The sequence below is a fragment of the Podarcis melisellensis genome, assembly GCF_964234715.1.
Source record: "Podarcis melisellensis genome assembly, chromosome: 12".
Lineage (NCBI taxonomy): Eukaryota > Metazoa > Chordata > Lepidosauria > Squamata > Lacertidae > Podarcis > Podarcis melisellensis.
The window spans coordinates 47,376,663-47,392,416 of record NC_138544.1 but is presented as its reverse complement, the minus strand read 5'-3'; the positions used below and the strand labels follow the sequence as shown (position 1 = coordinate 47,392,416).

Sequence of the window (15,754 nt, the reverse complement as noted above, 5' to 3'; positions counted from 1 at the left end):
CTGACGCATAAAAGAAGGTGTAGCCAGCAAGGGAAAGAGAAAAAAACAGTAAATAACGATGCAGAAGAACCTTCCCCCTCCCAAGACTTACTGAGAAAATTTTGATGCCAGCATCAGTGACATATGAGATATTGCTCTTTCACTCAGTTCACCACACCTCCTTGAAGCTTGGCTAATATTACCCACAATTGTTTTGACACCACTCTTAAATACTAATTCCCACTGAAGGGCGTAATGGTGTTTATGACCTGATGCATTTCATTGCAAACAAACTGTTCTCACATATCACCCATGATCTGGCTGGTGAGTAAAGAACATTGCCTCCTTTGGGGCAGATTACATCACACACAAATTCAACAAACTGTGCAAGATGAAAAAGAGGTCATAAACATAAAAACACCAGAGCCCAGCTGGTCAAATGAATCAAAACGCCTGAGAAGCATGGCATTGCTGTGTATCTTCAGTGACTAGAAAAGCATCTTAATCATAGAATTGAGAATTAGATCACACCGTCAGTTGCATTCATGCACATTTTCAATAAAGCATTTTGGTTATCCTGAATTTACATCCATTTAACAACGCAATTGTATATAAAGGTGATTGTGCAGATTGAGGATAGTAAGACAGCAACCCTAATCCTATTCAAAACAGTGTTTGCTTGATCAAACAAATTACTTGAATTGTACAGACTAATTGCCCCCTAAGTTGGTGGAATTTCTGCTGGTTTGTTTTGTTTTTTTAAATTCAGTAGTGCTACTTTCATATCAGCTGTGTATTGGATTTAAACAAAAACCATCAGCCTCTGAACAACGTCGCAGACAGTTATCATCATTTATGGTGGGTTCCAGTCAATTTGTCAAGGATGACTTGATTCCATGTTAATGATATTATGTTCCTCTCCCCGTTTTTTACCCTTGCCACACACGATGCACAATTTTTTATCTTCAGAATTATTATTATTGCTCTAATTCCAAGCCTATGATTTCACATCAATGAATGAACAAATTGAAAGCCAGAAAGAGAGAGGTGCAACATTATCAATACAGCAGTTCCTGCATCACTTTCAGTTGCGGGCTACAATTACTTTTATAAATGAGGCCATTTAAATTCTTATAGATTGTGGACTGAACTTCATATGACCACACTTCTTTCCCTCGTAGGTACGGTACTTATTAGGGAAACATAAAAGGAAGATCACAGGGAAGTGAAGTTACAGTCTGCCATACCCCCTAGTGGAAAAGTATTTGAGAAGCAAGCGCTGCTGGTGGCAAAGTCAGCAACAAAGCATGGAACTGATGGCAGAAGGAAACAGTTTTGTGGCTCTGAAAGCATGCCTAAGAAGTTCAAAACTATATGTAAAGGAGGAGAGGGTTCCTGTGCCTTTCAGAGTTGTACAGAAAGCATTTCCTCTTCCCTGAAAAATACCCTTGTTCTACGTAACTGTTAGATACTGGCGTCTTGTCCTCCTTTGCAGCTGGTCACTCTATTCACAATGTGCTAAAGCACTGAGGTACAGTGATCAAATCAATGTACTTCTGCCTTAAGCCAGTCTCCTGTCAGTCCTGAGGATTAAGTCCCTAAGAAACACGGGACAAAACAATGCACTTCAATAATTATTTATTTCTGGAACACTAAGCAATGGAGCTTGAACAATTTAAGTGGTATACATTTAGGAAAACACACCAAAATAATTTGGTCTATGATGTGTTTTGGCTTTTGGGTGCGATGCTGTTGAATGAGTGTGATGTTGCATTTTTATTTTGAGAGCTATCCACCGGCCACATTTCGGCAGCACCAATACATCTGTGCCAACATTGGGCATGATCCGCTTGATGCTTTCTGCATGGCAGAAGGGGGCTGCTGGCTCACAGTCCCCAAACAAGCACAGCTGAGAGGCGGCGGGAGAGGAAGGTTTGTGGAAGGGAGATCCTGTATACAGAACAGAGCACACAGGAAAGGGAAATAAGGATGCAATGACTGACTGAAGGATAACCTTATATTTTTAGCTTAAAATGAATCGCAAGAGCAGACGGTAGTTTAGAATATGGTGGGTGTCTAGGAGCACACATTTAGCAGATAACAAAGGAGTCAAAACTAGATGAGATTGTGGCTATCATAATAATTTATTTTTCCAAATTCAGAAAATGGGATGAGTACCCAGACAGACCCTAATTTGGACTTGCACTTTAATTGGCTTGTATCCAGGTCACCAACACACAATGTTCCTTCCCTTCATTACCCCATTCCCTTCTTCCAAATTAACACGATGACAGGTCAGGGGTGGCAGCAATTTCTTCCTCTCTTCCTCACCCCTTCCCTCATTCGTCCCCCCCCCAATCTTTCCAGTGCTCATAGTGCCATGGTAGCCCATTCTAGGTGCAGGAAATCCTGCAGAAACATGTTCTCCAGGGCTGCTTGCAGCTAGGACACTACTAGATTCTAGCATTCTAGATGAAGAAGAGTTTGAATTTGATATCCCGCTTTATCACTACCCTAAGGAGTCTCATCAAGCGGCTAACATTCTCCTTTCCCTTCCTCTCCCACAACAAACACTCTGTGAGGTGAGTGGGGCTGAGAGAATTCAAAGAAATGTGACTAGCCCAAGGTCACCCAGCAGCTGCATGTGGAGGAGCGGGGAAGTGAACCCGGTTCACCAGATTACGAGACTACTGCTCTTAACCACTATAACACACTGGCTCCCAGTATGCTAGAAGATGGGCAGGGAGCAGAGGATGAGAAAAGCAGAAGAGCCTACTACTTTTCTCCCCCCACCAAGTGTTTGTAAGGAACTATTACAAGAAGTGAGTGGAAATCAAGGTGGAAGAAGAAATTCCTCGTCACACATACAAGCTTGACTTCACCTTGTGGAGGTTTCCATAAATAATTTTGAATGAGCACATATGGAAATAGATAACGTCAATACAGAGTCCATAAATAATGCCTGGTGTTTAAAATTGTGCAGTGTGGAATGTGTCTTTCAGTGAGGTCGAATTCTTTCACTAATACCTGCTCCCATTCTTAAAGGTAAAGGTAAAGGGACCCCTGACCATTAGGTCCAGTCGTGGCCGACTCTGGGGTTGCGGCGCTCATCTTGCTTTATTGGCCGAGAGAGCCGGCGTACGGCTTCCGGGTGATGTGGCCAGCATGACTAAGCCACTTCTGGTGAACCAGAGCAGCGCACGGAAACGCCATTTACCTTCCCGCCAGAGTGGTACCTATCTATCTACTTGCACTTTGACGTGCTTTCGAACTGCTAGGTTGGCAGGAGCAGGGACCGAGCAACGGGAGCTCACCCTGTCGCAGGGATTCGAACCACCGACCTTCTGATCGGCAAGTCCTAGGCTCTGTGGTTTAACTCACAGCGCCATCCGCGTCCCTCCGCTCCCATTCTGACTCCCAGGTTAAACTTAAAAGCCTGCTAAGGCTGTACTTGGTCCTCTAAATGAAGTGAGGAAGAAAATGGACCTCAGGGTCAAAAGTCAGACAAATCTCGAACTATCACAAGGTACCATGTTGCTCATATAAATGGGGGATCTCCTGCTTTAAGTCATGCATACTGGGGGTAGCACCTTAATTCCACACAAAGGCTCATGAGGTCTGAACCGGCAATGACTGGAAATGAAATCTTGACTTGATATAGGATAGCTTGAAGAAGATGATGCAGGAAGTGGGCCATTTCCATGTTAGGGATCATTGGGGAAAGGGATTGAACATAAAGCTGCCAATTTTATAATGCCATTGTGTGTGACCTCACTAGTTCTGGTCGTTTCACCTTCAGTGCTGGAAAACGTTCAGAAAAGGGCAGTCAACATGGTAAAGGGGTGTGGCAACTCCCCAGTGTGAAACATGAGGTGGCTATCATGACACAGTAGATCTATTACATCTTTTCATGGAGAAATTCCAGCTACAAGTGTAGAAATTAGAAAAGTCTAATCTGTTAGATGCTAAACAGCAGCCATCTTCTAACCTTGCTTCATTCAGTGACAGGCCCTCAGGACAGTAAGTCTGAATTAATTACCAATCTTCCTTATATCTGAGATATCACTTGTTTGGGGACTTTGATATATGTTTTACAGATGTAAATGAAATTCTCCTGCAGGATAATTACCCTTCACTGGTTCAACCTTCCTTTGAAGGGCTAACCAAGATATCCTGTTAGTTCTGTTAGAATTCTAATTCTGTATATGAAATTAAGTTTTAAGATCTACATAGTAATTGGATTTTAGCTCCCGAGGAAATCTATTTTTCTACTCACATGTTTTGGAAAGTCAGTTACTTTTTCAAAGAGTGGGTCATCGTTTAGAAGTTGAGGGATAAGGAAGTTGGAGAACACAGATATTTGGTTCTTGATGAATTTATTTTGGATATATGGAAAAGGCAGGAATGGTATGGAAAAGGCTGGTTTCAAGAAGTGACGTAGATTTACAGGTCAGAAACTATGCAAACTTCACTTGAACCTTGGTATATCAAATAAGTAATTCCTTGCAATTAAGACTGGCTAAAATGCTATTTATTTTTCTTTCCTTTGCCCCTTATTTTCCTTCTTTCTGAAATATTTCTGGGTTCCGTTTTTGTTTTTCCAATTGGGTTTTGCTTTCCCTGTGTTCATAAAACAACCACTGGACACACTACTAAAATGTACTTTTATATTACAGGTTTGGGTTCTTTACTGTTTTAATAAGAAGCTGGTGGCAGTTCTGTAAAAGTTTATAAGGTTACATAATCTCAGGTTTTGTTCACTCTGAAGTTTTGTTCTGTAACCTATCATAGCTAGGCAGTGGCGCAGTGTCAAATTTTGAAGTGCAGGAATTAATAATGGCAGCCCTCACAGCTGTGCCCCAAGAACAGTCCAAAAATACAGAAAGATGTTTTTGACTCAGGAGACCTGGGCTTGCCTCCCAATTAACCATGTGGCATGAATACAACCCTGTGCTATGCATGGTTACCTGGCAGGAAGCAGTGCTGCTTTTACAAGTGTTTGACTTGTAAAACTCATTGATAAAAGATTCTTAAGTCAGCTCAGATGCAACTTTTAGCTTCAAACTAGAAATGCAGACAATATTGCAAAGAAGGGTTACCAACTAAATTGCCAGCATAGAGTAGATGCACCACCAAAGAAAAGGAAAGTATTCAGGCTCTCCAATTCTCTTACTTCCTGTATCACCATCTGTGGCAATAATAAAAACCTCATTATCAATTCATTGATTTGCCAGAGCAAAGAGAGTCCACCACCAACTGGTCTGGAGATTTGGCAGATGATGCCATAACTTCTGGTCTGAAAAAATGAGAGCTGTGCTCCCCTCCCCTCCCAAAAAAACCTCCTGCTCACCTACAATTAGCCAGGTACTGCATGCACCTGGAGAGAGGAGACAGCCTTATTCTGAAAGACGTTGCATCTGTCTGGGCTGAACACAAACACCAAATAGCTGCACATTAAAAAGTAACTGCAGCATACCCAAATTGTGCAAGATTTGGCTTAGATTCAACTAGGATTACCAAGCGAATTTGCATGCTGAGTTAAATATACCTATTTCACACCATTCTGAATCCAAGCTACTCATAATTTCCTTAGATGTTCACCTTTACAACCAACACATGCCTTGTGTCATAACCTATCAGCATGATGAAGTGGAAACACCAAGTTTCACAGCAGTGTTTAGGTTCTGGATGAGTAGGTTTGATTAAATGGCTGATTGGGTTTTTCAGGTGGTATCAATATAACGGGAGGAAACAAAGAAAAACCACCACCAAAGGCTTTAACCTTCCATTTAGCAAAACTACTGCTGACATGCCAATTCAGGTACATACAGCTCTATCACATACGATCAGGAATGGGAAAGGAACTGAAGTGTAAGCTCCTTTGGCCTGTTAGTCACTAAGACCAAATCAGAGTTCCCAAACTTAGGTCTCCAGCTGTTTTTGGACTACAACTCCCATCATCCCTAGCTAGCAGGACCAGTGGTCAGGGATGGTGGGAATTGTAGTCCAAAAGCAGCTGGAAACCCAAGTCTGGGAAACCCTGGACCAAATGGATCATTTCTATATGGCTTCTCACCCATTTCCTAAATGCATCTACTTAAATGAAATCTCCTGCGATTTAAATGGGAAATCCAAGTTAGCACTTCTTAGGGTATGGTTATTTGTGACTTGTTTTAGTACTCTTCATAACAGGTGAGTTCTGTGAGACAGGACTCAGGAGATGCAGAAGAGGAGGGCTATAACCTGGTTTTTCACTGATAGACTATATGGAACTGGCAGAAATGACCGGCAGAATCCAAGACCTGTGAGAAGAGGTCGTGGAGGAGGACTGGAAAAAAATTAAGGACTATTTACAAAAGTATTGTAAACTGTATGAATGTTAAGAAGGATGTAAGATTAATAATAACATGATTCCATTAAACTAGTTAAAGGGAATATGAAGATAAAGGAAAAAATTGGATAAGACAAATTTTGGATAAATATGAAGTTAAAGTTTAAGTTTATAAGGTTTGGGTAAAATTATCTGAAATTTGGGATATAACATTGGGAAACTTCAATATAAGGGTTGATACAAGTTAACAATTTGCTGAGTAAAGCTTGAGAAACTTGGAACGCGGTAACGAGAGATGTGAGGAAGTCCAAAGAAGCGAAGAAAATATGTTTGTGTAAAAGTATATGTTATTTGGTTCGTTTTGTATAAACTTTTGAAAAAATTCTTAATAAATATTATTTTTTAAAAAAATAACCTGGTTTTTCAGCCAGTAAAAGACACTTTGTTATCACTGGTTTTAAATTTGACTTCTTCCTAGCTGCTGATGTGATTTCTCTCAGAAATTCTGCACTTGAGGAAGTAAAATATGTTTCTGCACAAGTGCTGTGCAACCATCACTACAAGTCAATTTAGAACTCTTAGTAAAAAATACCCATTCCCCAAAGATATGCTGGGATAGCTCAGTCAGTAAAGCATGATACTCTTAATCTCAGTGTCACAGGTTTGAATCCCACGTGGGGCAAAAAGATTCCTGCATTACAAGGGGTTAGACTAGATGACCTTTGTGGCCCCTTCTAGGATTCTTGGATTCTATGACTGCCCATGACTGTTGGCTCAATTCTGAATCGAGCTAAGGGGACTTCACATGACACTATAAGAGCCAGTGTGGTGTAGTGGTTAAGAGTGGTAGTCTCGTAATCTGGGGAACCGGGTTCACGTCTCCGCTCCTCCACATGCAGCTGCTGGGTGACCTTGGGCCAGTCACACTTCTTTGAAGTCTCTCAGCCTCACTCACCTCACAGAGTGTTTGTTGTGGGGGAGGAAGGGAAAGGAGAATGTTAGCCGCTTTGAGACTCCTTAAAGGGAGTGAAAGGTGGGATATCAAATCTAAAATATGCCTGGATTCACATTAGCATTTCAAGATGAACCTCATCAATGCTGAAAAACTAAAGATTTCTGAAAAGTTACCTGAAAAAGGACCAGATGAAGACATTTTGTTGCCTCAGACAGAACAGCCAAAGCCACCCCCACATTGGCGGACTTATTTTGGCACCTGAGGCAAAAATTCCCACAAGCATCTCTCTCTCTCTCTCTCTCTCTCTCTCGCAGTAAAAATGCAAAAATTATATATGAAATAACTGACATCCCAAATGAGCTGCCTTAGGCTTCCCCTTGTCTAAGGATTCCTTCCCAGACCAGATGATGAGAGGCAGAGAGTGGACAGAGCTGGGTGTTCCATGCAGCTTTTCATCCCCAGAGCTACCTTGCTGCCCTCAGGTGCACTGAAAGATACTGTCTCTTTGCTTGTGTTTAAGGAAGATTCAGCTGCCAGTCTGGTCAGCGTCTATATTTGGAAGTGGGGAGAGGTGCCGTTTTGCCCTTCGTCTTGGGTAGCAAAGCATCTTTGACCAATACTGCTGGTAAGCCCTGTTTTCAAGTTGTAGATACAGGCTTTACTTGAACATTCACTGAACTCCTATGCCTTGGGTTGTTGTTGTTGTTGTTGTTGTTGTTGTTGTTGTTGTTGTTGTTATTATTATTATTATTATTATTATTATTTTTATTATTATTATTGGTTTGTCTCATATATTTCAATTTACTCTACTATTATGCTTTAGGATACAGAATAGAATTCCCAGTTAAAATAAACCCATGGGAAGTAAGGTCTAGCAAACCACAAATAGATTTATTTTTTTTAAAGGAAACAGATTTACTTCAGGTTGGTTTGCTATATAGAAGTTCGTTATATGATAATTAAGAGAGGAGAAACTCTCAGAGGAAAGACATTGGTGTGTGTTCACATTACCCCCTTAAAACACAGTGAAGTTTTTTCCCCATCATTACGTTTCACAGCTCTTTCCCACCTATCTGTTCGCACCAGCACAGCTTCCTTCATTTCTGCTCGTGTGTTTGCACCAGGGGGCACTGTTGGGGGAAGTACGTCTTCGCCCTGTGCCAAGGAGTGCACAACTTGGCTAGAGGTTAATTGGGAATGGCTCCAATTGGTGTGAAGCTAGTTTAAGAAACAACACATCAAGCACTAGTATTTTGTGTCAAAGGTTTAGGAAACCTATATGGTTAGGATAATGTCATGTAAACAAGGATTAAAAACCCAGCACTGGAAACGCAGTAAACGAGAGTGTGAACACAGCAGTTGTCGTAAAACACATTTGTGGTAGAAACAACGGCACATGGACTAACAGAATGCCTATTGATGTTGCCACCCACTTTCATCTCCTACGATATTGGTCCAGCAATCAATCACCAGAGGCCACAGACACTCGTAATTGGATTATAAAATCAAACTTATCATTTTGTGTCTGCTTGCATAATTATTCTGGCGCTTTAATATTCTTTTAATGATCCCTAATGATGTAATACAAAATAATGGAATTTGTTTCACAGCTACATAACCATTAACAAAACAGATTAACCATAACTAGTACTTTCATAAAGGATCAAGAAGGCAGCCAGAACAACAAGCTGAAATGCCTCCAAGCTGAAATGCCCAAACCCTTGTTTTCATCATCTTGTCTTTGCAATTCTGTACTCCGCATGTCGAATGCCACATGTGCTACAGAAACAGTTTGGATAACTTAAGTATAATCACGGGTAGCATGAGAGTCCCTAGTGCAGGAGGAGGTTTGGGTACATCAGGGGTGTCCCTTTAACCTGCCCTGCCTGATTCTCACTGCGAGAAGCAAAGCCACAGGGAACCAGGCAGAGGGCCTTCTCGGTAGTGGCGCCCGCCCTGTGGAACGCCCTCCCACCAGATGTCAAAGAGATAAACAACTACCTGACATTTCTAAGACATCTGAAGGCAGCCCTGTTCAGGGAAGTTTTTAATGTGTGACATTTTAATGAATTTTTAATTTTTGTTGGAAGCCACCCAGAGTGGCTGGGGAAACCCAGCCAGATGGGTGGGGTACAAATATATTATTATTATTATTATTATTATTATTATTATTATTATTATTATTATTTCCACCAGTCTCCACCAGCAGGGAAGCTCTGCCACTGAGAAGTATAGTAATGCACCTACTCAAATGGTGGGCATGAGCTACCTCAGCAGAAACCCCCAAAACAGAGCCTAAAACAGAGCTGGCGCAGAACCCAACAGATCCAGCGCAGACCCTGTGCATACTGTTGAAAAATCCAAAAGAAACAATCCCTCACTGCCTTGGGGTTACAAATCTGATTCCCACCATCGCTGCCTCGCTCTTGCTAAAATAGTGCTGTTTGCAAACTATGCACACACAAACACACACATCCCACTTTGCACACCCCGGAGGCTGTAATGGCAGCACATTTATCAGCTTTATAAAACTGTATTTAATATGGAGGTCATGCACAAGGCTGTACAATTGTTTTCATCAGCTGTAACAAAGAAGAGGAAAGAAAGAGGCCACTGTGGACAAAGGCTGCCGGCAGAGATGGTGGCTGGCCTTTGTTTATTTATTGATCTATTTATTTATCAAAACTTTTAAAAATATAACAATCTCCCCACCACCACCAAGCTGTCTCTTAAACTCATCCCCCTTCCGTCTTGTTCTCATGCAAAACGGACAGAAATAGACTTCTTCCTCTTTGTCCCTTGCCTAGCTAGCCTCACCCACAATGGCTGAAGCCAAACCTGCAAGTGACCTGCTTCTTCTGGCATTGGCATAGCATTTGTTCAGGGATGCAGTTTTTATTTTCAACAGCCGTTCTTCTTATATATCTGCCCCATCACTCCCCCAAACCAGTGTTTTGTTTTGTTTTATTTTTTAAGAAATACAGTACGTTCATTTTTTGTGCCTAATCTCCCCTCCCTCAAAAATAAATGCTATTTAGGAAAGCGAAACATCCCCTTCCAACCCAGTGCTACCTGCAATACTGCTGGGTTTATATAGAATGATCAATTTTTAAAAAACTGGAAACGTTTGTTCTAGACACTGGAGAGGGGAATAAAGGCACACATGTGGACATTTTCTGTATACATGTGCCCAGAATGGGGAAAGGTAGCATGGCAGTGATTGAGAGGAGAGACAAAATAACAAGTTTGTCCAGTGGCAGACTAGAAATGAAGATCTATGAGGGATAAAACAGAAAATACAGAAGCTAGTGTGCCAATCCTGCACACAGAAAAATCTGCTTGGGCATAGCCTCAGTTCCAGTACTGACACTCTATTGCACTTCTACACACACACAAACACAGATGACATGACTTCCAATGATGTGTGGGGAGGGAACATACTCTCTGCTTGAAGCATGTTCTTAGCTCCTATGGCAGTGATGGCCAAACTTGGCCCTCCAGCTGTTTTGGAACGACAACTCCCATCATCCATAGCTAACAGGACCAGTGATCAGGGATGATGAGAATTGTAGTCCCAAAACAGCTTGAGGACCGAAGGTTGGGGATGCCTGGCTTAGAGTGCAGGTGAACCACCTGTATTTGTCCATTTACTTGACATAATAGAACCAAAAAATCTCAAAGCGGTTTACAACACATTAAAATGTCGCATAAAAACAATCCAGAGTAAAATAAATTCATGCTACAAGGAAAATATTTCAGGTCCTTCTACTAAGTGACATTTCGCTTCGCTCTTATTTATTTATCTACTTAATTTATATTTAGCAGTCTCTCTTCTACAATCAGAGTCACAGGGCTGGAAGAGGGTGGTCCTTGAGAGATAATTCAGGCTGAACTTTAAAATGAAAACTTCACTGTAATTCTCATGACTAATAGCTGTTGATAGACCTATCCTCTGTGAATTCGTCTTAACTTTAAAAAAAAAAAAGATCATGGCAGTAAATTCTAAGAGTTAATTAGGCATTGTCTGAAGAGGCACCCTGTTTTCTATAACCTGAGCCTGCTACCAACCAATTTATTGGGTCTCCCCCCTCTATTACGAAAAGGGGAGTAAAGCATATATCAGCAATGTACCTTATAACAATTCAGAACCATTGCATTATTGTGGCTGAGGATGGGCGTTAGTGTTGAAGCAATCTAGGAATTAAGATGAGATTAATAGAAGGGCTGGACTCTGTGCACTTACTTGATATCAGCAAAGGCCGTCATCTGCAGTTTCAGCTGGGCAGCAACTTGCTTTATTAACTCCAAACCCTTTTCCTCGCTCAGTGGGCTGTTGAAAGAAAGCAAGAATACACAGCATTACGAAAAATGGAACTCATCAATACTTGAGAGGCTAAAAGCCCCAAAAGAGTTATCACCTTGGAACGGTTAGGTGGTTCGAAGCCAACGCTTAACTGTATTCCTGTCACATAGCAATTGCGATATCGAGGGAAATGGGATCAGGTGCTTCCTCAGGCATGATGAATCACCTGAATTTTCCAGCAATAAGACAAACAATAAGGTGTAAATGGAATTGTTAGGAAGTGTAATGGGCCCAATGATGCAGCGACCAGTTCATCTTGGTCCTCAATGGAAAGGGAAAAAAAGTGGGAGGGAGGAAGAGAGCCAGATGAGGTTGGAAACAAACAAATGAATGTCAAATTACAGGACACTATGAAGTGGTCACGGGAAGACATTTCTTCTTCAATTCATTTGCTTCTGAAATGAATTCGTGCCCAGCAAAAGGAGGAACAAACATTATAATATTCAAGAACAAACAATAGTGCTAACTGCGCTGTCCTGAAAAGTGGCTGAGGGTATGGAAGTTAATTTTCCTCTCTCTCTCTCTCTCTCTCTCTCTCTCTCTCTCTGTGTGTGTGTGTGTGTGTGTGTGGTGCTCAAAAAACGTGTCTTTGAGCCTTCTAGTCTTCCTCAATATCATGCTTTTTGATTATATTTTTAATTGGAAACCAGGCAGAGGACCTTCTCGACAGTGGCACCCTCCCTGTGGAACGCCCTGCCATCAGATATCAAGGAGATAAAGAACTGCACAACTTTTAGAAGACATCTGAAGGCAGCCCTGTCTTGGGAAGTTTTTAATGTTTGACATTTTATTATGTTTTTATACATACTGTAAGCTGCCCAGGTGGGCAGGGTATTATTATTATTATTACTATTATTGATAGCAATACTTTGCCACCATCATTTGAGAAACAGATTTAGCTGCAAATCAAGATTATAAAGATACAGGTTTGGTCAGTATCAGCACAGATATCTTCAGTGAATGCTGTTAGTCACTGAGTTTGCTGGCATACACCAGTTTAGCTTCCAGCAAGTGGCACCATATACCAGAAAATAGTGACATTCATAAATTTTGTTTGGGATTGTCAATATTCACCTGACCCACACACAGCATTTACCTCCATCTATTTATTTACACAACACACACACACATACTTTCAAATGCAGGGCTGGCTGTATTAGTAAATAATCAGTTTTATTTTATTTTTTAGAAAACCTGCAAAATAATAATAATTAAAGTCAAGAAAGCTACTTCGTATGACTCCTTCAGTTGCAATATTATTGCACTTCCCAAAATTAACATAAAGCAGTCCTTAGGGAATTTATACTTTATAACTTTGCGTGTCGAGGTCCCCAGGTCCACCCCAATAACTCACACATCACACAGAAATTTTTGTTTAAGATTTTTGGCATAATTTTGGCCACAACTTTATTAAAATACAAATTTGTGAGTGGTTGCTTAGGCATTGGTTGCGACTATCTGCCCCCACCATGGGGGACAGACTGACATTCCGCACGATGTGAAAGTCAGAATGGGGGAATACACTTGGGGGTTACGCGGAGCAGGGAACCTGCCCTCACCCCAAATGCAACCAGGAGCTCATTGCTATGGCCCGAGCCCCCTTGACAGAGTGGACAAGCAATAGTTAGCCCCCAATTCCTTTAACGGAATCCCTTGCAGCAGCAGCATTAGAGGGTCAGGCACAGCCAATCCATGCCCCTCAACCAACCAAACCATAAACCAATGCCTAAGCGCGAACCTTACAAGTTGTGACGATTTGCTACGCAGTAGGCAAAAACCAAATAGCCCCAGCCAATCAGCCAGATGGACAAATTGCTACCAAGCCCCCGCTCCAAAGCAGACGACCCCATGACAGGCATAGCAAGGTCAAAGCGAACAACCCTATTCTAGGGAGGGAGGGACGGGCAATCCACTGCACGGGCGAAAAGAGGAAGCCCTAGCCTCGTGCAAGGAGTTTTACTATTTCTGGCTGTCAATCAATAAATGGCAGCATTAACTTCTTCCCAACAACAAGGGAAGCCCCAATCGCATCAGTGGCCAACAATCAATTAGCCGCCCACCAACTTTGGAGTGTCCTGGCAGCCCCCACCGCAACACGTGCTCTCCATGAAGGAGAACATGCTTTATCCCATGTATGGCATCAGATGTCAGAGCACACTACTTAAAAATTCGGTGTAGTGGTATTAAGAGTTATATCTGAATTTCATAATAGGTTGAAATAGAATGCTACAAAGCAAACAAACAGCACTCGTAGATATCACTCAAGTAAATAACCCATTGGGAGAGCTGGGGTCGAAATAAAACACACAAACATACCAGCCCATTCAGGTTCTTATTTTTAATTACTGCAATACAATATATTTCCCACATCACCACCAACCTATTATTAGAAAGCAACATGGATTTTAAATCAGTAGTGTGATGTACAAGTTGCATATTATGCTGAGGAACACTGCTCTTCACATTTTGTTTAAAGTACCTTTGAATGAACGTGTGCAGTACTCTGAGGGAATATCTATCGATATAATAGCTTCTTTGGACCCCAGCTAGGAAAGTAATATTTCTTAATTTCTTCCAAACCTCATGCAGCCGCTCCCCAAAAATAATTCAAGGGACACTGTGCCACAGGTGGCACTCCCTCTAGGCTAGTATTTAAATATATGGTTTTTCCAAACGTGTAATACAATGATGTTTCCATTTTTTTGTTTTTGAAAAGGGTTATTTGAGTATTTCCACAGGGAGGGGAAATGCTGTACCTAGGTTATTCATTAAAAAGTCACCCTTGAATTTCAAGACTAGGTACTGGGGTAGAACTCTTGATTCTTCACAAGTCGCAATGGAAGCAGGGCTGTCACAGGAACTCGGGGGCTTGTGTGTTAATTAGATCCTTCACTCCCGAGGACAGTGGTTCAAATGTGTGTGAGACAAGAGGTGTCAGAAAGTGGAGTGGGCTTCTTTCACTCCCTCTCTCTCTTTTTAACACTGTAATATTATTTTTGCCCAGAGGTGCAAGAAAAGTCATACAATACGTTGCTGGCATTTCCTTCCTTCCTATCATTTGTACGCATAAAACTGTAATATCTCTGCAGGCTACAAAATCAAAACTGAATGTCAAAGCGAGTTGCAAAAGCAACCGTACCAAGGCTGATCGGAGCATTCCGGTGCTAATATCCAGCAGCGTTACAAACACCCTCAGGAAGGCGAGAGGCAGAAATGAACACAATATTGTCATTACACTAGCCTTAATTACTTTTCTGGAACACAGGTAAGCCCAAATTAAACAACCACACACACATATATTTTTCTCTCTCTCTCTCATTGCAAAAACCCACACAAGAGAAAAAACTATCACAGTCTTTCAGTGATGGGCAGAAAACCTCAGAAACAATTCTGTTGCGTTTAGTAACAAAACAGAAATAAAATCCTCATTATGTGTTTTTATTGTGGCAGTGTCTAGGGGGTCCTGTTGGGGGCTCTTGCTATTGGTGTTACTGCCCCAACTGTTTACAATGCTTTAAACGTTTTTAAACGGCTTTTAATCTGTGGGTTTTTTTAATTTGGGCCTGTGTTTTTTTTCTTTTAAGGTGTAGAATGTGCCTTGGAAGAGAGGGAGAGCAACAGGGGAGAGCAAGGGTAGGCAAGCAAAGGCGTTCAGAGTAGGGAGAAGTATGGCATAGCGCAGTGTTTTTCGACCTTTTTTGGGCAAAGGCACACTTATTTCATGAAAAAAATCACGAGGCACACCACCATTAGAAAATGTTAAAAAAATTAACTCTGTGCCTATATTGACTATATATAAAGTAATTCTCTTGAATAGGAATCAAATAAACACAAAGAAAGTATTTTATAATTACTTTATTATGAAATAGTAAGTAAACAGAAATATGAAAAATTATAAAATACTTTATTTTTAAATCTTGCGAATTTTTCAATTTTTCCCATGGCACACCAGGCAACATCTCGCGGCACAATAGTGTGCCGTGGAACAGTGGTTGAAAAACACTGGCATAGTGGGTGGGCACGCTGGGTAAGGGGCACAAGGCACAGGTAGTTGGTGACTGTGCCATGTGCCTGACGTGCAGCGTAAATTAATAATGCAGAGTTTTAAAGAATAAAAGCTTTACTG

At 41.4% G+C, this 15,754-nt stretch overlaps 1 protein-coding gene across 1 annotated transcript in view; it reads right to left on the bottom strand.

Moving 5' to 3' along the window:
* The window catches only part of PTPRN2 (protein tyrosine phosphatase receptor type N2), a 604,238-nt gene that overhangs the window by 385,601 nt on the left and 202,883 nt on the right, over nt 1-15,754 (bottom strand). The window contains exon 10 of the mRNA XM_081882780.1: nt 11,509-11,595. Coding sequence (XP_081738906.1) covers nt 11,509-11,595 — 87 coding nt within the window. The remainder of the gene's footprint in view (nt 1-11,508; nt 11,596-15,754) is intronic.